This window comes from Octopus bimaculoides, chromosome 18 (assembly GCF_046866305.1).
Source record: "Octopus bimaculoides isolate indiv1 chromosome 18, ASM4686630v1, whole genome shotgun sequence".
Lineage (NCBI taxonomy): Eukaryota > Metazoa > Mollusca > Cephalopoda > Octopoda > Octopodidae > Octopus > Octopus bimaculoides.
The window spans coordinates 19,402,514-19,425,220 of record NC_142945.1 but is presented as its reverse complement, the minus strand read 5'-3'; the positions used below and the strand labels follow the sequence as shown (position 1 = coordinate 19,425,220).

At 36.4% G+C, this 22,707-nt stretch overlaps 1 protein-coding gene across 4 annotated transcripts in view; it reads right to left on the bottom strand.

Annotated features, from left to right (window-relative positions):
• LOC106882204 (HBS1-like protein) overlaps positions 1 to 22,707 on the bottom strand; it is a 90,617-nt gene that overhangs the window by 4,593 nt on the left and 63,317 nt on the right. For 3 of the 4 annotated variants that reach the window (XM_089365895.1, XM_014932797.3, XM_089365896.1), the window contains 9 exons: positions 20,027 to 20,390; positions 17,251 to 17,336; positions 14,526 to 14,685; positions 14,238 to 14,350; positions 12,517 to 12,633; positions 10,678 to 10,911; positions 6,500 to 6,673; positions 5,628 to 5,723; positions 3,485 to 3,588 (listed from right to left, as the gene is read on the bottom strand). In XM_089365895.1, the coding sequence (XP_089222021.1) occupies positions 3,485 to 3,588; positions 5,628 to 5,723; positions 6,500 to 6,673; positions 10,678 to 10,911; positions 12,517 to 12,633; positions 14,238 to 14,350; positions 14,526 to 14,685; positions 17,251 to 17,336; positions 20,027 to 20,184 (1,242 nt within the window). In that variant the 5' untranslated portion in view covers positions 20,185 to 20,390. Of the gene's footprint in view, positions 1 to 3,484; positions 3,589 to 5,627; positions 5,724 to 6,499; positions 6,674 to 10,677; positions 10,912 to 12,516; positions 12,634 to 14,237; positions 14,351 to 14,525; positions 14,686 to 17,250; positions 17,337 to 20,026; positions 20,391 to 22,707 lie in introns of those variants that run through there. The other variant, XR_016244958.1, reaches the window with a different exon arrangement.

Here is a 22,707-nt window from a genome sequence, read left to right as displayed (position 1 = left end):
AATTATGAATGTCACATAAAGAGTAGAATAATTCTGAAGAAAATTAGTTTAGATAGAGTGTAATTTGAGTTTGCGCCATGACAAAGTCCCACTGATACTCATTAGTGAAACAATTTCATGAGTAATTCTTAGCAAAGCACAAGCTATTATACCTAGCATTTGTTGACAGAGTATTATGCTCTATCTGTAGTTTGGTACTTACTAAGAAAACAAGGCATAAACGAATGGTTTGTGAGAGTTGTGCAAGCCATATACAGAAACACAATCAGTAAGGTTAACAAGTCCTGTGAGAAATTTAGTGTAGAGGGTTTAGTTCTTAGCCCCTCCTGTTTAATATAGTTCTTCTCAAGGTCTTAACAGAGAACCTTGAAGCCAGCTGTCAAGGGGTACTCTGTATGTTGAGGACCTAGTTCTCATACCTGAATCTGCTGAATATTTTGAGAGGAAAATCCAAACGTAGAAGCAAAGCCTCAAATGGAAAAGTTTTGGTCAGCAAAGGAGACAAGACTTTATTGCCTTTGAGAAGTGGTCAGGTTTGATAAGCATAAAAAGAGTGTGTAGGAATTTCATGGTGTATTCAATGTTAACCATCAGTGCATGAGATGTACAGTGGGATCACAGGCAGACTGACAGAGGTTTTGTAAGCAGCAGATGCACAGGAATAGTTAGCAGTAAAAACACCCATGAAATGTATATCTTCAAATGTCTAGAACGCTCCCTACAAATAGTTGATAGCTTCCCTTACTTAGATGGCCTAATCAGCAATGAAGGTGGGTGTTCTGTAAGTATAGTAGCCAGAATACAGATGGAGTGGGAAAGTTCAGGAAAGGTATTATTTCAGTTGGTAACAAAGAATTCTCTCTCTAAATGAAAGGTGGATTGTACGATGTTTGTGTAAAAAATGTGATGTTGCAGGCTAGCAAAAGCATAAGTATTGAATGTAAATGATGTGTAAAGGATGGAAAGAAATAAGGCAAGCAAGCTCTATTGGATATGTAATGTTAGTGTGAATGAATGATGGAACACGGATGGGTTGAGAGAAAAATTGAGTATGGGGAAAATCAGAAGTAGTGTGCAAAAGAAAAGACCAAGCTTGTTAGAACATGATGAATATATGGAGGATTGCATTTGAGTGAAGGAATGCCAAATAATCTGAATGGAAAAGCGCTGTGGAAGAAGAAAACTGAGGAAAACATGGGAAAAAAGTGGTGAAAACTGATCTTAAGAGGTTGAACCTCACAAATGGGGATGACAAAGGACTGTAAAAAGTGTCAAGACATGGTGCTAGAGAAGACCTATAAGTCTCATGCGAGGATGGTAAAGCAGATATTAAATGATGAGGATGTTAGCTATGATGATAATATATATCATTTCCATACGTTCTTAATAAATTGCTAACCTCAAATACTTCAAGATTCACATTAAATGCAACAGTCTCACCCATTTATGAGTGCAGGCATGGCTGTGATTAAGAAGTTTGCTTCATAACTACTTGGTCCAGGGTTCAATCCAACTGTGTGGCATCTTGGGCAAGTATCTTCTACCATAGCCTTAAGTTGACCAAAACCTTGTGATTGAAATTTGGTAGATGGAAACTGTGTGAGAGATCTATAAAATAAGCACCAGACTAAGAATTGGGGGCGAAATAATCAACTAAAAACCTTCAAAGCATGGCCACTGCCTAAAGATGGAAACCAGTAAAAGAACAGAAAAAATATTCTTCTACCAATGTGTGACACACTCCTACAGGCCATGGGTAATGTTTTTCCTGCTTAGGAATAAAAATAAGGTTCTACAGGGAAAGATAACACTAAATAGATTAATGGAACATTAGAAGTAGCTGTTCTCTTCACAGTTTTTCCAGAGATCCTTTGGAGGAATTGCATTTTGGCCACTTGTGTTCATAATTGTACTCATTTGGTACAACATTCATGGACGTAGATGAGGACAGGCAAAAAAACCGAATTAAAAATAGCAGGTTAAATAATATGTCTAAGGAACTTTAAGATATAGAACCACCGTGCTTCTCTCCTTCTTCTATTTTATCACTTAACCATTTCATCTTGGGATTTCAATGCTGGGAGAAATTAAGAAAGATGTGGAACTTGAAGAATACTATATTTGATGGCATGTAAGATGTAGAGAAGTAGTGGTTTGATTTGGAGAGACCCTCTGATCACCAAGTTATACACCCTGTCAAGTAATATTATTCTGGAGATCCTTAAGAGAAACTCCATTTCAGCTGCTTGTATTTGTGATTTTATTCTTTTGATCATTAGCCAACATTCATGACTACAGGGTCACCTTAATTTCATTGACTTATTAATTGGTGGCGAGCTGGTAAAAATCAAAGTGCAACAGACTGAATGAAGGGCCTCCAGCAATATAAACCATGCCAAAGCTGACACTGAGGCCTGAAGTGGTGCGGCAGTTCAATGGGTCCTGGCAAAACCATCCAATCCATGTCAATGTGCATAATGGCAATTAAATGCTGCTGCTGATGATATTGAGTGTCAGGTCAGGTCAGATGTGGGGGGCATGCACCATTACAATGTTTTCCTGCATTCACCATTTCTCGGTATATTCCCAGGTCCTCCCATGCAATCTGTCAAGCAGAGTCCCAGTCGGTCCCCATCTTTCTAAGATACCTCCTCATCTGCCTTGACCATGTGACATATAGTCAACTTGGATTCTCAGCACCAGCTCAGACTATTTGGTTATATTCAGTGTCTTGGGGAGGTCAATAAAATGAAATATAAACCATATACTGAAGTTGGTTCAGTTGATTAAACCCTTCTCCAAAAAAGTCTGTAGATTTGTGGCATTGTGGAAAATCACTTTTGTTGAACTATAGAAATTAATAATGAAGGCCAGAGAATCACAGTTAGCAGTGTCAACCTATGCCATAAAGGAAGTATTATTGGTATCCTATCACAGATATAGAATTGTAAATAATATTCAAGCAACAACAACAACATGCCTTTCTAATATAGGCACAAGCCTTGAAATTTGGGGATAGTCGATTACATCGACTGTAGTACTTCACTGGTACTTATTTACTGATCCCAAAAGGATGAAAGGCAAAGTCAACCTTGATAGTGTTAAGCGTTTTCTCTGGTATAGTAATGATTGTGCTAGCTCGCTGTCTTGATAACAACAATCCTTTCTACTATAGGCACAAGGCCTGCAATTTTTGGGGAAGGGGCTAGTTGTTTACACTAATCTCAGTGCTCAACTGGCACTTATTTCACCAACCCTGAAAGAATATAAGGCAAAGTTGATCGTGGCAGAATTTGAACTCAGAATGTAAAGACGGACAAAATGCTACTAAGCATTTAGTCCAGTGTCCTAATGATTCTGGTGCCTGACACTATGTGTTCTAGCTCTTTATATTCCGAGTTCAAATCCCACAAAGATTCTGCCAGTTCACTGCCTTAATAATAATGATGATGATGATGATGATGATGATTATAAGAGTACTTACAGGATAACCCCTAGTAATTGGCACTTCAATATTAAACACAACAACTTTGGCCCGGATTTTGGTCGCTGACTTCATAGGATTACTGGCATCACAGAGAAAGTTACCTGAGAAACAAATACAATATGTTATTTTAAAATATATACTTTGAGATAAAAATTAATAATGTAAATATATGTGAAATTGTGTGTTGCAACAGATATTGTTATATTTGGGTGATAGTAATTTTTTTTTTTTTGCCAAATAACCACACATACATACTTGTTCTTCACTTCAGCTTTATTATTGTTCATATTTTAGTGTCCTTCATCTGAAATCTTTCACCACACATCCTGTGACCTCTTCAGCAACTCTCCATGTCATGTGTCTCCTCCTACTCTGTTTAGTCCATTCTCAAAATGGTCATATTTGACAAAAATATAACTATCTCCAAATATAACAATAATGTAAATATAATCATACATAAACTCTAGAAGCAGGATGACTGGGTTTGTTTTGCAACCATGTGGTTTTTGGAGTCTGTTTAACTGAGTCACACTTTGAGCAAATATCTTCTACTTTGCCCTAACACTGACCTTATGAGTGATATTTTTTTGATAGGCAAAAACTATACAGAAGCCTGCCATGTGTGTGTGTGTGTGTGTGTGTGCATGCTCATGTGTGGGTCTATAAGTGTGAACTTGCTAAGCATCTATTTCTGCATGTCTTTATACTGTTTGGCTAAAGATGTTATTTTGATATGAGATGGATGGTTCATCATGGTTGAGTCAGTATATATTGGGAACCACTGCTTCATAAATGTTATATTTCATTTTGGGGTTGGTTTCTATGGTTGGATACTCTTCCTATCACCATACACTTTACAGAAGGTACTGGTTGCATTTTATCAAAGCACCAGAGAAGTTGTTATGTTCTCAGCATCAGAAAAGCCTAATGGGGTCTCTTGAGCTGTTCTAATTAGTAATTATGAATCTCATTATAAAAGAGAAGCTGATCTCTGTCTGTCTGTTCATAACATGTGTAGAGAGAGGGAAGGGGAGGAGAAAAGCTGTTGAGTAAGAATTACAGAGAGAGAGAGAGAGAGAGAGAGAGAGAAAAAGAGAGAGAGAGAGAAAAAGAGAGTGTGTTTGTGTGTGTGTGTCTGAAATACAGATAAATAGGTAGTGTTGTCACCTTAGTAACTAACAAGTTTTGATTAAAAACAGGAATTTTAAGTGCATGTTTGTCAACACAACACAACACAGACTTCAAAAAAAGACCATATTTTAGGTTTTATCACCTTTTATTCGTGCATATATTTATATTTTATACTATTGGGTTTTACCATTGGGTGCCCCATTATTATAATTCATATTCGATTTTTGATAATTTGAGAATGATATAAAGTTGTTTTGACTGATTGGAGTGTTTATTCATTACATATATATATACATATATCTACACACACACATATATATATATATATATATATATATATATACATATATGTACATACCATACATATATACATACATCTACATACATATGCACATACATACATACATAATACATACACACACAATATATATATATAGTTATCATCCACTGGCACCTACAGCAGTATATTGGTTGAGGACAGTCTCCCCCTCTAGTTGCCAGTTAGGAATTTAAGAAGAAATAAAGTAGTGATCCATGGAGATGCTTTGGAGGAAGGGTTACAGCATCAGACAAGATATCTTGTGGCATCTGTTCTGGCTCTTTGCATTCTGACAACAACATATGATAATAAATTGGCACCAAGTTGTACTGGCCTTTGCCTTTGCTTTGGACATTAGTACTGCAGAAAAAGAGGACTTGCATGCATGAGCAACTGCATCTTGTGGAGGAACTTTCAAGGTGCAGTTCCATGGTCTCACAAGACATCCCCAAACTCCAAAATAGAAATAATGGGCAGATACTAATTATTACTCTTAGCTTATATATGCACTACATAATTACTGAATGTTTTGTTTGTTAGACTGAACTAAATTAAAATAAGCATAGAAGTCCAAGCTATGGTAGAAATTCTTCCACAGTAGCTCTGTTTCAGCAAATTCTACCACTACGATACCATAAAAGGCTTGATAGGAATGACTGAATACAAAGAGAACAATCAAATGACACTCACCAACTGAAACATTATTCATATCAATACCAACTAGAGTAAGTATGATGTGATCCCCTGCAAAGGCACATTGCTTTGGTTCATCATTCAGCGTGATACCTAGAAAATAGAATTTAGAAAACCTCTCATTTACAAAAGATATACCATATTTTCCAGCATACAAGTCAAATTTTTCAGATCAAAATTTACAGCCAAAAGAAGTAGGTTGACTTATACACTAAGATAACTTTCGAGGACCAAAAATTCCAAGTCAAATGCAGAATTTGGAAAGATTGTAATAACACCATATAACAAAATTTATATATTGCTTTGTCTTTGGTCAGTAAATGTTATTTCCTATTTGCATCTATCTAGAAATCAAAGGAAAGTATTACTATTCCTTTCAAACTTTGCTTTTGTGACCTGGACATCAATATTTTGAAACACATTTTCTCTTACATTTCAGACATATTCAGCACTGAGTTGCTGAAGCAAAATATATATATATAGCATAATCACAATTGTCCAATGAATGCTAATGTAAAACATTGAGTAACAGTTTGTGAAGATTTTTTGGAGGGGCTTTAATAAATAGCAAATTCAAAAGCTATTTTTTCTACTTGTCTTGCATTTATGTGATTATTTGTGTGTACACACACACACACACTATATAAAATACTATATATTATATTCTTTGATGACTACTAGATGCTATGTTTTTACTTATGAACATTTTCTTTGGAACGAATGAATTCACAAACTTCCTTACCCACTAACTTCTTGACATGCTGTTTCCAACAACTCAAAACTAAGTTGTTGAGACACATCCAATGTCTTCATCAAGAACATCATTCCTTCAAAACTAGCAGTGAGAGTTCAGATAGAGAAATGCTTACCTTTGACTGTAGCTTTTTCAGCATTTGGCATGAGTAATACTACATCACCATTCTGGACTCCACCTGTACATACTTTACCAGACACACAAAATCCACTGCCCAAGCCTTTAAACACATCTGAGATACACAACCTAAAAGGACTGTCGATAGCACGATCCAGACTGTAAAACTCATCTGAAATTTAAAAATAAAAAAAGTTAAAATTTAATTTTCTCCATTAATGTTTTTGTTTCAGAAAAGCAAGAATATATCATATCTTATATATACATCATATCAGGAGTGGCTGTGTGGTAAGTAGCTTGCTTACCAACCACATGGTTCCGGGTTCAGTCCCACTGCGTGGCACCTTGGGCAAGTGTCTTCTTCTATAGCCTCAGGCCGACCAAAGCCTTGTGAGTGGATTTGGTAGATGGAAACTGAAAGAAGCCCGTTGTATATATATATATATATATATATATATATATATATATATATATATATGTATGTGAGCGTATATGTTTGTGTGTCTGTGTTTGTCCCCTCAACATCGCTTGACAATTGATGCTGGTGTGTTTACGTCCCCATAACTTAGCAGTCCGGCAAAAGAGACCGATAGAATAAGTACTAGGCTTACAAAGAATAAGTCTTGGGATCGATTTGCTCGACTAAAGGTGGTGCTCCAGCATGGCTGCAGTCAAATGACTGAAACAAGTAAAAGCGTAAGAGTATATGAATATATCAACATAATGGGTGTGATCCCAATTTTAACACCCCACTAAGAGGTGAATTATTGATTTTAGGGTTAAATAGACCAAGTTGTAGCACCATATATCTTAATATACTTTATAGTTTAGGTTTCTATTACAAGGGCAGGCATTTTGCATGACTAATCTCTCTTGATTACCACTTTTCTGTTGAGAAACATGACTTTTGTTTCAGTTAATTCTGAAGTTAGTAAAATAATTTTGTCATTATTAAGCTGATTTTTGGAACTTGAATTACATATAAAACTTTGATGGCAAGTTTTCATTTAGACCACTTTAAAAGAGGAAGCTTGCATCATAGAATCAGGTGTGGTTTCAGATGTGTTAGTATTAAAAGCGTTAAGTCATCTCTGAATGGATTTTTAGTGAAAGCACATGGCCTAGTGGCTATAGTGTTGCACTTACAACCTCAAGATTATGGTTTCAGTTCTTGGACAAGGTAGTGCTTTGTTTTCTTGAAAAAAAACACTTCATTTCATATTATTCCAGTCTACTGAGCTATAAATGAGTACCCTGTGATGGACTGGTGTCCTGTTCATGGAGAATGTTGTGATCTTGGTTACTTTTATGCCATGGAAACTGGGAAACCATCCCTATGAGTCCAAGGACTGGAGACAATAGCTCTCCAGATCAGTGTTTCTCAACCATTTTTTAACCTTTGGACCCTTCTGATTTCTATTTTACTTGGGTGGACCCTACTAGTCATTCAAATTTTTAAAAAATCTTGTTTTAATTTTATAATTAAGTATTATCGGGAACTGCATAAAAATGAATTTTAAAATATTTTACACGTTGTAGAAATATAACCAATTTATTGGAGATAAATTTTAAGAACAAAATCTTATATGGACCTCTTAGGGCCATTTGAACCTTGGTTGAGAACCACTGGTCTAGATAGATATGGATCTTAAAATCTATTTTTGCTAAAACTTTACCTTCAAAGTAAATCAGGTTTGTATTTACTGTGATACAAATATATACTCATAACATTATATATATACTTTGCTTAACAGTTTTATAACTTTATGTGTATGATAATGCTGATGACTAATGTAAATGTGAGTATCTTAATAGATTTATGACTAAATTTGCTCGGTCATCAGGAATAAAGCACAGGATAGTTTCAGGCTGTAGATTATTTTAGATTATTTAATAAATAAATTCTAGAAATGTTGGTTGACAGCTGTTAGTAATTAAAGAAATTGTATGATGAAATATGATCCTTAATCTTTTTAATATATCAAGAGACTTCTAATACAACTGGACCGAATAAGATGCAGTAAATATGATACAGTACACAGTATATAATCAGTTGTAAACATCTGAAGCTGTAATGAGATATTTATTCCAAAGGATAGGTTAACTCTTTAATAAGTAGTTGTACACTGAAACAGAGAAGAGTTTTATTGAGGTGGTGTATAGAGAATTTGGGCATAAGAGGAATTATATGCAATGTGCAAGAGAGGAGACTACACTGGTTTGCTCATGTGATGTGGATGTATGAGGACAGCTGCATAAAGAAGAGGCTGATCACTTAAAGTGAAGCAAAGTTGTGGAAGAGGGATACCTAGGAAGACATGGGATGACATATTGAAAGCCAGTTTCAAAATGCTGAGCCTTATGGAGATGATAGAGAACCAAGGTATGTGGTGCATTGCTGTACTCAAGAAGACTCGCCCACCACAACAGAACTGAGATCCTAAAACTAAGGTGCCACGTAAAAAAACACTGGTGCTGGTGACACATAAAATGCACTGATATTGGTGTCATATAAAAAGCGCTGATGTTGGTGCCGCATAAAAAGCACCCACTACACTCTGTGAAGTGGTTGGTGTTAGGAAGGACATCCAGCTGTAAAAACCAAGCCAAAACAGACTGTGGAACCTTGTATGGCGCGTGGCCTTGCCAGTTCCTGTCAAGCTGTCCAACCCATGCCAGCATGGAAAACGGACGTTAAATGTTGATGGTGATGATGTTGTTGAGTGCTGAGCACAAAGATCATACTAAGAACCCAGAGAAACCAACAAAAAGCTACATCTCCACAATGGGTCCTTCACTGAATCATTATAATATGAAACAAAATCTTCAGCAATACCTTAGTAACTTAAAATCTTATGAAACATTTATTGCAATTGGTTGCTTCCTATGGTAATTATATAAGAGAGGTATACAGTAAATTAATCTCAGTATATCGTTACTACACTGTGAAGGCACATGACTAGTGGTTAGAGTGTTGTATTCAAGATTTTGAGATCATGGTTTCAATTGCAAGACTAGTAGTGTCTTGTGTTCTTGAGCAAAATTCTGTTTCATGTTGCTCCAGTCCACTTAAGTGTAAATGGGTAACCCTGTGACAGACAGCCATTCTTTTTATGAGGAAATGTTGGCCTGCCTGCCAAGGCAGTAGGCATTCTGTTCAGGAGGAATGTTGGCCTACCCACATAACCAATGGAGAGGCATCATTCAAAAGCTATAACAATGTGTAGAAAGAAGCACATTGTGACCAGCAGGGTATAACAACATTTGATAGGCCAGTTGATACAGTGGTACAGTGATACCATTAGTACTCATGTTATCAGCTCTTGAGGAATGGAATGTGAAACAGCTCCCCAAACCCTGGGATATGAACTTAGAATCAAGAGGGAGAGAATTAAACTCAACTGTCTCCATCAAGTGAGTACTTTTAACCCTTTAACATTTAAACTTGCCATATCTGGCCCAAATATTATTCTACCTGTTTTATGTTTGGACAGATCCAGCCTCTGACATCTACCTTACAGGGTCATTCCAGAAATAAACAACAATCATAACCTCAAAATCTAGAAGCTAGGAGATTATATATGATTAATTCAAAACAATGTGAATAAAGCAGTATCACATTTGACAGAGTAATCTGAATGCTAAAGGGTTAATATGATTACTTATAGTTTTCTTCTTACTGAATCCACTAAGTGGTGGGAAAGGATTAGTGGAATACTCTATTGTGTAAAGAAATGCTGATCTCTTACTGTGGAGGGGAACTGTGGAAGAGGTAATCCCAGAAAGACTGGGATGAGGTGATGAAGTATGATCTTTGGTTGTTGAGTCTCACAGAGGTAATGAAAAGTGACTGAGAACTTTTTTGATTTGCTGTGCTTGAGAAGACATGTCAAGTTGTAGCCAGCACTGGTGACATGTGAAAAGCATCTATGCCAGTGACATGTAAAAGGTACCCGCGCTGGTGACACACAAAGGGTACCCATGCTGGTGACATGTAAAAGACACCCACTACACACTGTGGAGTGGTTGGCATTAGGAAGGGCATCCAGCCATAGAAACCAAGCCAAAACAGACTGGAGCTTGGTGCAGCTCTTCAGCTTACCAGTTCCAGTTAAACTGTTTAACCCAAGCTAGCATGGAAAACAGATGCTAAATGATGATGAAATATAAACAAACCTATTTGCTCCAACAGACAATTGCCATTATACCAGGCTGCCAGTTCAGGTTGAGAAACTGGTTTAATTAAGTTTTCTCCTTCTAAACCACTGCATGGTACAAAACTGACTTCTTTGTCACGATATCCAGCTTGTTTGAGAAACGTCCCCAATTTTTTCACAATTTCATTATATCTTTCCTCTGACCAGTCAACTGTGTCCATTTTATTTACACACACAATTAGTTGAGAGATTCCTGCAACAAGAATAAATAACATAAGTACATAAATATACATGTGTGCATGTGTGTGGCCAAATAGTTAAGAAAATGATTAATGATTGTACCAAAGATTAAAGTGTTGTAAATTGGATATATTGGTAAACTGTGGTCATTGCCAGTGTCGGTGACACATAAAAGGCACTCATGCTGGTGATACGTAAAAGCACCCATGCCGGTGACATGTAAAAAACACCCAGTATGCTCTGTAAAGTGGTTGGCATTAGAAAGGGCATCCAACCATAGAAATCATGCCAAAAACAGACGATTGCAGCCTGGTGCAGCTTTCTGGCCTACCAGTCCCAGTCAAACCATCTAACCCATGCCAGCATGGAAAATGGACGTTAAATGATGATGATGATCATCATCATATAAGGTTAAATCATTTTTAAGATCAGAGCAATGCAATCTTGAGATCTTGGGCTTGATCTCATTGCATGGCACCTTAAATAAGTATCTTCTATCACGACCCAAGCCTTGTGAATAAAACTTGGTGGATGGAAACTACTTGGAAGCCCTGTTAGATGGACTGTTTCAATAATTCAAAGAGCTAGCTTTGTCACATGGTGCCATACTAGTTCTGCCTAGAGTTCATGTTAATGCTATAAGTATGTAAATGTGTGTGAGTGGATATTGGACCACATACAATATAGTGCAATGAGTAGGCCATTCTGTTGACTGAATGACTGGAATACTCCAAAATTCAAAGTACTTTAATTCTATCAACCCTGGAAGTATGAATGGTAAAGTTGACATTGGGTGAGGTTTGCAGTGAGAATGTAAAAGAGATGGCAGATGGAACAAAAACCAAACATTTTGTCTGATGCTCTAACAATTCTGCAAATTTGCTACACTCTGTGACAGATTTTGTCCAAGGATTTATTACCTGAAGATGAAGTGTTCACTGGCACCCCTTAATGTATTGGCCCTGTGGCTCACAGTATTTAGAAAGTTGTGTCCACTTACCACTGATACAGTAGGTTTCCTCTAGTCATTAAACTTATTACAACTAATACCAAAGTTTAAGTCATTTGCAGTCATGTGTCTATAATGTCATACTCATCACTTATGCATTCCATTTTACAACCTTCCCATGAATTGGAGAAGGAGCTATACAGTGCTTAAAAGAACTGAACTGAGAAAAGTTACTGGATTTCCAAAGTATTAGTCAATGTAGGTAGAAGAGATGATTGTAAAGGCATGGCCATGTAAGAGTAGCACAAAACAGCATACATGTTCATAATGGCCTTGTAAATCTTATGGTATAAAAAGTGAAACAATTACTGTGAAATTAAGCTGCTGAATTACAGACAACATGATAATGTGTTTAATCATTATGTATAGACATGGTTATTATGTTGTTCCTTTGAATAAGGATCTCTCAGAATGCCTGCTTGATGTAGGCTGCTTCACTGGCAAGTAAGTTTTGTTTATATTTCAGCTTAGTTGTTACTTGTAGGAAGTTTCTTTAATAATCCAACAATATACAAATGATCAAATTGCTAAAAAAAAAACCATTTCATGCATAAGAAACACAACAAAAGTATAAAACTGCTACAAAAAAGTAAGAAATGACTGGCTTACCTAAAGACCTAGCAAGCAAAGCATGTTCCCTGGTTTGTCCACCAGAAAGAAATCCAGTTTCAAATTCTCCCCGAGTGGCATTCACCACTAAAATAGCTGCATCAGCTTGGGCAGTGCCTTATAAATAGATGGAAACATGGATATATGAGAGAGAGAGAGAGAGAGAGAGAGAGAGAGAGAGAGAGAGAGAGAGAGAGAGAGAGAGAGAGAGAGAGAGAGAGAGAGAGAGAGAGAGTTGTGCAAGTCAGTATATGTGCACATGGGTATGTGATGTTGGGAAATAAAACACAAGTGTAATTTTACAAGAAAAAGTATATACTTCTAAATATCGTTATCATCACCATAAATAGTGCTGTGAGGTGTGAAATAGGGAAATAATGAAGTAAAATGTAAAATAACATATTCTGAATATATAGCTCTGACAGTCACATTATTTAGTAACTGTGTGGTGATGGAGAGTGATGTTTACTAAGATGTAATTTGAACATGGAACCTATAAACAAAGATAAATTCTCTAAAGTATTTAGTTTTACACTGTATTGTCTTAACAATCATCACCATTGCCATTCTATATGATATACGTTAAAACAACAATATTGCTACTGTATTGAGAGAAACAGGGAACCCTGAAGACTTAACAATTTAGCATTCAGACTTCTCTGTTAAATGTAACATTTATTTATTCATATTGATTTGAATTAATCATGCAGGTCACCCACTCAAGCATACATATAAATTAGATGGAATATAACCAAGAAACAGTAGTTCACTCCTACAGTGTGGCACCTTGGGCAAGTGTCTTCTACTATAGCCCCATGCTGACCAAAGCCTTGTGAGTGGATTTGGTAGATGGAAACTGAAAGAAGCCTGCTGTATATTATATATATATATATATATATATATATATATATATATATATATATATATATATAAATATATAGTTTTAGGGAAAAGAACCAAGTTTCAAGAACTCATCAATGAAAATCCTCTATCACATACAGAAAAATTAATAATTAAAAGCACAATAATATTTACGACCTGACGATTAGCTGTATTTTTGAATAGAATTTATTTTCGATAATTTTAATTGATTTTAATCGATTTAAATTTCCTTTCTATTTGAAAATTAGTTATGAAACACGTGTAGTCATTTTATTATCTTTATCTTATGATATTTACTTTGTTTTATATTATACTCATTTATTGTGCTTTTAATTATTAATTTTTCTATATGTGATAGTGGATTTTCATCGATGAGTTCTTGAAACTTGGTTCTTTTCCCTAAAACTATATATTTTTATATAAATTTTAATCTATAAAGCTCAATTTAATTTTAATTTTTTATAAATTGATTTTAATTGAGGTTTTACCCGTAATTTTGGATTTTGTCCCTAATATTATTATATATATATATAGTGTGTGTGTATGTATGTGTGTGAGTGTGTTTGTGAGTGCATATTTTTGTATCCCCTTGTCTTGAGATTGCATGCTAGTTGTGAGTGTCATTGTCATACAAGCAGTATCAGTCATTTCCAATATCCTGTGAGAACATGTCTGGTCACAGAGAAATATTACCTTGCTTGGAAACAGGTGAGGTTGGTAACAAGAAGGGCATCCAGCCATAGAAAATATGCCTTAATAAACGCCATCTGACCCATGTCAGCATAGAAAATTATATATTAAAGTAATGATGATGAAAATTTAGTAGCGCTGATACTTACCAGTTATCATATTAGGTATAAAGTCTTTATGCCCTGGAGCATCAAGCAGTGTGACGGTTTTGTGTGAAGTCTCAAACATTGTCTGGGCAACATCCATGGTAACACCTCGATTCCTGGAGAGTAAAGGTCAAGTGAAATAAGTAAAATGTAAAGGACAATAACAGGAGCTGTTTCGCATATTGACAAAACTCACAACCTTATGATCATGAGCTTGGCGCCTTAACCACTAAGCCACATGCCTTCATGTAATATTGATAGAAAAGATGAATTCCTTAGGCATTTACTTACCTCTCTTCTTCAGTTTCATCAAGGACCCAGGCATAAGCAAATGATCCCTTTCCAAGCTTTTTAGACTCCTGTTCAAACTTATGCATCAATCTTTTATTTACTGTTCCCAGTTGATACAAAAGGTGTCCCATAAGTGTACTTTTACCAGCATCCACATGACCTATCAATAGTAAAATATCAGGTTTAATCAGACAAACTGTAGGACAATATTTTCTATGCTCTTACAGAAAAGTTAATAGTGATAAACTAGCAGGCTACCCAGGGGTAAATTTATCTTTTGTAACTAGCATAAAACATTGGCCCTTTGGATCTTTGTGATGCAAGAAAAAGGTTGATTAACTGATAGTCCTATAATAATTATTTCTAAATTAAGTTTAAAACAAGAAATTTGAAGGGAGGCGGCTGTTGATTACATCAATATCAGTACTTACTGGTACTTTATTTTATTGAGTGCCGAAAAAATGTAAGTCAAAGTGGACCACATCAAGATTTGAACTCAGAAAGAGAGGGTGAAAGAAACAGTGAGCGGTGATAGCGTTTGTTTTGTGTTTTAAATGTTTCAGAGAGGAAAAGAGAAAGAGAGAAAGTGAGGGAAACAGTGAGTGGTGACGGCATTCATTGTGCTTTTAAATGTTTCAGAGAGGAAATAAGAGAGAAAGAGAGAGTGAGAGAGAAAGAGAGATAGTGAAAGAGACAGTGAGTGGTGATGACGTTTGTTTTGTGTTTTTAAATATTTATCACATTGCAAGAAAAGTAGATACATAGATACATACACACATTGTTAAATTAAAAGTGGGAGAGAGCAAGGACACAGAAGAAGTGAAAGAGAAAGAGAGAAAGTGAGAGAGACAGTAAATACATAAATCCAAAGAAAAGTTGATACACAGGCACAGCAAATATTGGATGTCACTTTCACTTTTCATTACCACACGAGGATAAAATTAATTTGCAAGTGGCTGAGTACGCCACAGACATGCATATCATTACCGTAGTTCTCAGGGAGATTCAGCCTCACACAGAATATGACAAGGCTGGCCCCTTTGAATTAAAACTACAATTCATTTTGGCCAGCTGAGTGGACTGGAGCAAGATAAACCTTCAAGTGGTTGGAAGAAAACGAAAGAAGATCCTATGTAGGAGCAGGAAAATCTTTTTAGTCATTAGGGTTACTATGGGTGTTAATCTGGTCCTAACAGCAGTATCTGTGGGTCTCACAGATCTGGAGACCAAACCCCCAGATAAACATTGATGCGTAAGCTGTTATCAAACTGAGCGTGAGTTGAGGGTGAATACCCGATGGAATAGTAATAATTTCATCTTAGCTTTCACAGCTTATACATGACACAGCTTTCACAACATTTTTGCCTTACGATATGGAACATTTCCTTTTCTTTTCTTTCACTTGTTTTAAAATATGGCACTCCATCAGTTACGATGACGAGGTTCCTGTTTATCTGATCACCAAACAGTCTGCTCATAAAATTAACGTGCAAGTGGCTGAGTACTCCACAGACATGCATACCATAAGGTAGTTCTCAAGGAGATTCAACCTCACATAGAATGTGACAAGGCTGGCCCCTTTGAATTACAGCTACAACTCATTTTTACCGAGTGGACTGCAGCAAGGTGAAGCAGAGTACCTTGCTCAAAAACACAGCGCGCTGCAGGGAATCATACTCGTGACTTTATGATCGTAGGCCAAATACCCCTAACCACTGAGCCATGCAACTTCACTCTCTTAACTGTAGAGAAAAGGAGTGAAGTGATAGAGACAGAGAAAGGAAAGCCTCAGTCATTTACAATGACAGACTGAAATACGATTGATCTTTTCTAGCTTCTTTATTTTTAACAATGAAGAAGAGGGAAAGACATTTAGTAATGAATAGAGGGAAAGACTTTCAGATGTGTACATTTTTACTCTAGGAGTTCTAGAATGACTGACTGTTAGTTCTTTCTTCTTTCTTCTCACCCCGGTATTTATTCACCTTCTTTCATAGTTCTTCATGTCTTTTAGAGGGGGGGGGGGAGACCATGCTTTTTTTTTTTTCAGGCACATTTAACGTTTTCTCTACAAACTACAAACAAGCCCCACTCCCTTCCATTTTTTTTCATACAAAAACTAATGCAAATTTCGAATGGGGTATAGCTGTGAAAAAAGCTCAGAAAATTGGGTAACACCCCTTACAAAATTGATGGGGGAGAAAAGTTGCCAACAGGTGGCTACACAAAATTCAACTCTGTACGTTAAAGAGTGTCTTCTTGTATAGCTTTGGGCCAACCAAAGCCACGTGAGTGAATTTGGTAGACGAAAACTGAAAGAAGCCCATCATATATATATATATATATATATATATATATATATATATAATATTTTTATGCGTGTGTGTTTGTCTCACCACCACCATTGTTGGACAACTGATGTTGGTGTGTTTGTGTCCCCATAACTTAGCTGTTTGGCAGAAGAGACTGATAGAATAAGCATCAGGCTTACAAGGAATAAGTCCAGAGCTTTTAAAGTTTGCAAAATTTGTAACTTTTCACTAAATTTTAAAATTTCAAAAAGTAAAAGCCCAAACAGAAAAGATTCCTCATATATAATGCATGGACATCAGGGAAACATGTCCTGTGTAGGACATATGATACACAGGACAGGCAATGGGTTAAAAGACATAAGAAGTTACTATGAAATAATTAACTATTCATAAGAATTTATCAGAATACTTACCAATAACTACTAAGTTTATTAATTCTTTTCTTCCTTCTTGTCTTTTTTCGTATTCCTTTTTTAAGTCAAGTTTTTCATATTTTGACCTGGAAGAAAAGTTTCATAATTGTTAACAACACAGCAATGGAACAACTGATCAAGCCTTAGAAATAGCAGTCAGATCTCCCTTGATTGACAATCTGTTTTCTTAAAAAAAAAAGGACTGAAACATTGCATAACACAGTCAATGATACACAATAACCGAAAAAAAGAAGGACAGGATAGTCACAGCTAGGACACTTTTGATCATGGGTCAGTTTGATCTAAGATGATTTGGGGTTAAGCAACAACTGGATGTTAGAATGTATATTTGCAACTTCACTGTGGTTTTAAATAATGCTGCCACCACCAACACTGCTGTATAATTTTGCCTGAACCAATGTTCATATGGGTCAGACAAAACTTATTGACACAGATTTTTTTATGGCCAGATGTCCTTCCTGCCACCAACCCTCACTTGTTTCCAAGCAAGCTAATATTTCCCATAGCAGGATACGTTTTCAGGGAAGACTAGAATCAAACAATATCGCTTGCATGATGGTGATACTCTTCAGACATGTCATCATGAACTATTTTGAGTTTTACTTGAAATGAAGGTGAACATAGGTAGAGAGGTGCTGCTTGCAGTAAATTTGTTGAAAGGTAGGTATGAGGGGTGAACATTCACTTGAGTGAGTGGGTGTATTCTCAGCATGCATCTAAAGGCCAGAGAATGTTAGTTGGGAGAAGGCCATAACCCTTCACAAACAAGATAATTCAGGATCTGAGGGGTTCCACGATTGATTTGAGGTAACTTTCCTACTCAATGGACATGACAAAATTTGGAGTATAGATTTATTTTCCCCTTTGATGCTGTGTAAAGCTCAGCACATTTCGTAACCTGTGTATGTTGCTTCATCTGGCACTCTTGTAGCATATAAAAGAAAATCATCAACAACCTCAACACCTTCCCACTGCCACTGTTATCATGATGATGAAGATGATTATGATGAAATTTCATTCACAGGGCTCTGGTTAACATGTTACTATAGCAGGAGACACCAGTCAGTCAGTCAATAATGCCCATTAAGTAGGACTGAACCCTAAACCATATGATTCTGAAACAAACTTCTTCACCTCATGACCATGCAGTATACAGGGTGGGTCAAAAATCACACCCCAAAACAAATGACTCCTGGTCTTGTGCCAAAATTTGAAATCATCATCATCATCATCATTATTATTATAATTAAGGTGGTGAGCTGGCAGAATTGTTAGCATGCCAGGAAAGATGCTTAGCAGCATTTCGTCCATCTTTACGTTCTGAGTTCAAATTCTGCCAAGGTCAAATTTATCTTTCATCCTTTTGGGATCGATAATTAAGTACCAGTTGAATACTGGGGTCAATGTAATCAACTTAACCCCTCCTCCAAAATGTCAGGCCTTGTGCCTTTAGTAGAAAGGATTATTATTGTTATTATTATTCATTTTGTACATCATGTACAAGCATGTGTGTATTCATCACTGTTTTATTTATTTATTTTATTCAATTTTAGAAAAACTGAAGCAGGTCTTTGATAATTCCGGAGTGCGTTGAACCTATTTTGTGTGTGACTTTTGGTTCACCCTGTATAATGAAAGTATGAAAAGGAGTCATAGTTAACCCATTTGATACCAACCCACCTAAAGTGGGCTCTGGTCCTGTGATATAAATTCCTGTTTTAAAGTGATCTAAATTGAAAACTTCTATCAAAATTTCATATCAGTTTATGTTACAAGCACCAGCTTAATAATAACAACCTAAATCCAAGGCCTCTGCCAGGGGTGTAGCCAGCCCACTTATGCATACCTTTCCTTCTTTGGACACTAAACTCCGCTTGCGAAGACCTGTTGAGGCAAGTGAAATTGAAACCGAACTAAATTCGACGACTGGCACCCATGCCAGCATCGTCTCCTTCATTGGACACGAAACTCAGCTTGCGAAGACTTATTGGGGCAAGCGAAAGCGAAATCGAGAGGGCACCTATGCCGAGCGTCGCCTTTCTGGCACTTGTGCCTGTGACATGTGTAAGGACTTTCGAGCGAGATCGTTGCCAGTGCCCCTGGACTGGCTCTTGTGTAGGTGGCACATAATATACACCATTTGAGCGTGGCCGTTGCCAGTACCGCCTGACTGGCCTTCATGCCGGTGGCACGTAAAAGCACCCACTACACTCTCAGAGTGATTGGCGTTAGGAAGGGCATCCAGCTGTAGAAACTCTGCCAAATCAGATTGGAGCCTGGTGTCGCCTCCTGGTCCACCAGTCCTCAGTCAAATCGTCCAACCCATGCTAGCATGGAAAGCGGACGTTAAATGACGATGATGATGATAATGATGTACAAGTATGTGTGTATTCATCACTGTTTTATTTATTTATTTATTTTATTAAATTTTAGAAAAACTGAAGCAGGTCTTTGATAATTCCGGAGTGCATTGAACCTATTTTGTGTGTGACTTATGGTTCGCCCTGTATAATGAAAGTATGAAAAGGAGTCATAGTTAACCCATTTGATACCAACCCACCTAAAATCGGCTCTGGTCCTAAGTGATCTAAATTGAAAACTTCTATCAAAATTTCATATCAATCTATGTTACCAGCTTAATAACAACAAAATTATCTTACTAAATTCATTATTATTTTCAAAATTAATTGAGACAAAGGCAGTATATTTCTATAGAAATATGGTAACAAAAGGGTTAAATAAAGAAGTTCCTTACCTTGAAGAACTCTTTGGCAATCCCATAGGTCTATCATTGACATCGCGACGAGCAGTTCGTGGAGTAAGAGATCCTTCCTTGTTTGGAGTTCTAGAACCATCTTTACAAGGAGTACACAAACCATCTTTTTTGAGTCCATTAACCTCTGATACACCCATTAAATCAGCAGCTAAAGTGGCATCGGTAACCGTAGTAACTGGTGTAGGAAGGGAACAAGTCAATTTGTTATCATTTGAAGAATTTTGTTTAGATTTGGTAGTTAAAGGCGTTGTTACTTCAGAAGAATCAGGTTGCTGATCAGCAGAGCTTTTACAACTGGAACCATCTTTCAAGTTCTTAGATAATAATACATCTTTCTTGGCAGCTGGAATAACAACAACAACAACAACAATAATAATAATAATAATAATAATAATAATAATAATAATAATAATAATAATAATAATAATAATAACAATAATAATAGTGGTTTCAAATTTTGGGACAATGCCAGCAATTTTGTGGTAAGGGAGTTGATTACCTCAGTGTCCAACTGGTACGTATTTTATTGACCTCCAAAAGGATGAAAGGCAAGGTGGACTGTGGCAGAGTTTGAACTCAGAACGTAAAGTTGGAAGAAATGCCGCTAAGCAATTTTCCCAGCAAAGTAAGGATTCTGCCAGCTTGCCACCTAAATAATAATAATAATAATAATAATAATAATAATAATAATAATAATAATAATAATAACAATAATACTAATGGTTTCAAATTTTGCCATGAGGCCAGCAATTTTGGGGGAGGGTGCTAGTCGATTACATCAACCCCCAGTGCTCAACTGGTACTTAATTTATCAACTCTGAAAGGGATGAAAGGCAAGGCAAAGTTGACCTCGGTGGGATTTGAACTCAGAATGTACTGATGGATGAAATGCTGCTAAGCATTTTGCCCAGTGTGCTAATGATTCTGCCAGCTTGCTGCCTTAATAATAATAATAATAATAATGGTTTCAAATTTTGCCACAAGGGCAGCAATTTTGTGGAAGGGGATGAGTCAATCACATCAATTCCAGTTTTTTAACTGGTACTTATTTTTATCGACTCTCAAAAAGATGAAAGGCAAAGTCGACCTTGGCAGAATTTGAACTCAGAATGGAGCAACAGGTGAAATACCGCTAAGCATTTCGTCCAGCATGCTAACGATTCAGCCAGCTCACTGCTTAATAATAATAATAGTAATAATAATCCTTTCTATTAAAGGCACAAAGCCTGAAATTTTGGGGGAGGGGGTAAATCAATTACATCGAGCACAGTGCTCTACTGGTACTTTTATTGACCCCCAAAGGATGACAAGTAAAGTCGACCATGGCGGAATTTGAACTCAGAATGTAGTGATGGCAAAATATCACTAAGCACTTCGCCTGTCATGCTAACGATTCTGCCAGCTCACCACCTTAATAATAATGATAAATGATCCATCATGTCCACTTGATTCCAGAATTGTAAAGAAAGAGGATGATATATTTAAAAAATACAATCCCGTAAAATTTGAAATTGCAAGAATTTGGAATATGAAAACAATAAAAGTTGTGCCTGTAATAAATGGTGCATTGGGAACTGTGAGCAAAGATATAGACTAACTAGCTGTTTTTCCTGGTTTCACTCGGGCAATGTGGTGGATTTGGTTAAAGGCTATTTCCTATGTATATTTTGAATAATAAAAAGAACTAAAAATAAAAAAAACAAAAATTCCAAAAACAAAAAAAAAGTAAGAACAACCCAAAAACAATATGATGTAGTCACAGAACCTTATTTGTGGTATAACCTCGCCTTAAAAGAAAACTATATGGTAGTGCGGTTGTTGTATTGGCGACACAAGAATGTTAATCGAAACTGTTCAAGATCAATCATAGGTTGGACGTTCATGTACACTGATTAGAATTGTGAATTTCAATTATTGAAAACGCGTTCCTGGATGGATACAATTGTGCAGAGTCCGTTTGTCTCAATATGGAAAAGCTGTTTGAATGTCGACGTTTGAAGACATTTGTAACTGAAGTTTAAAAAAAACATAGTAATTAGAAAGAGCGTAAGCTATAGCTTTTTTTTTTTAATGCACAAAAAATTGAAATTATTTTTTTTCTGTGCCTCTGATTAAAATTTTCGAAAAACAAACCCAGCCACATTACTTGGAAAAAAATAATCTTTATTGTGCTGGTTTTTCGTAAAATTTCGCGCATGGGAAAGGTAACAAAATTGCCCCTCCCCACTTTGAATGGGATATTCCTATCTTAAAAAGTAATAATCGATTATCTCGGTAACCATGGGAGTTGGAGGGCAATAAAAATCTCCTGAACATGAGCGGACCATGCTGCCGCTCTGTGCTGAATTTCACGCGATTCCACTGCACCCTTCTCGAGTGAATCTGCCAACACTCAATCAATCAATCAATCAATCAAGAATACTGCAATTTATAGTATAGGTGATTGACAGAGATTGGAATAGAATGCTCTGTAGAGCTTCTACAGAAAGTTTGCCTCTTAGGGACAGGAGAACGCTTGAAAGCACATGTGGATAACTAAGGAATAGCTAGTAATCTGCTACCCACATAAATTCTACTAGATATAAGAACGAACCTGAGTCAAATCAACAACAACAAATGAAAGGGGGAAGGAAGAGGAGAAACAGAATAACAATAATAAT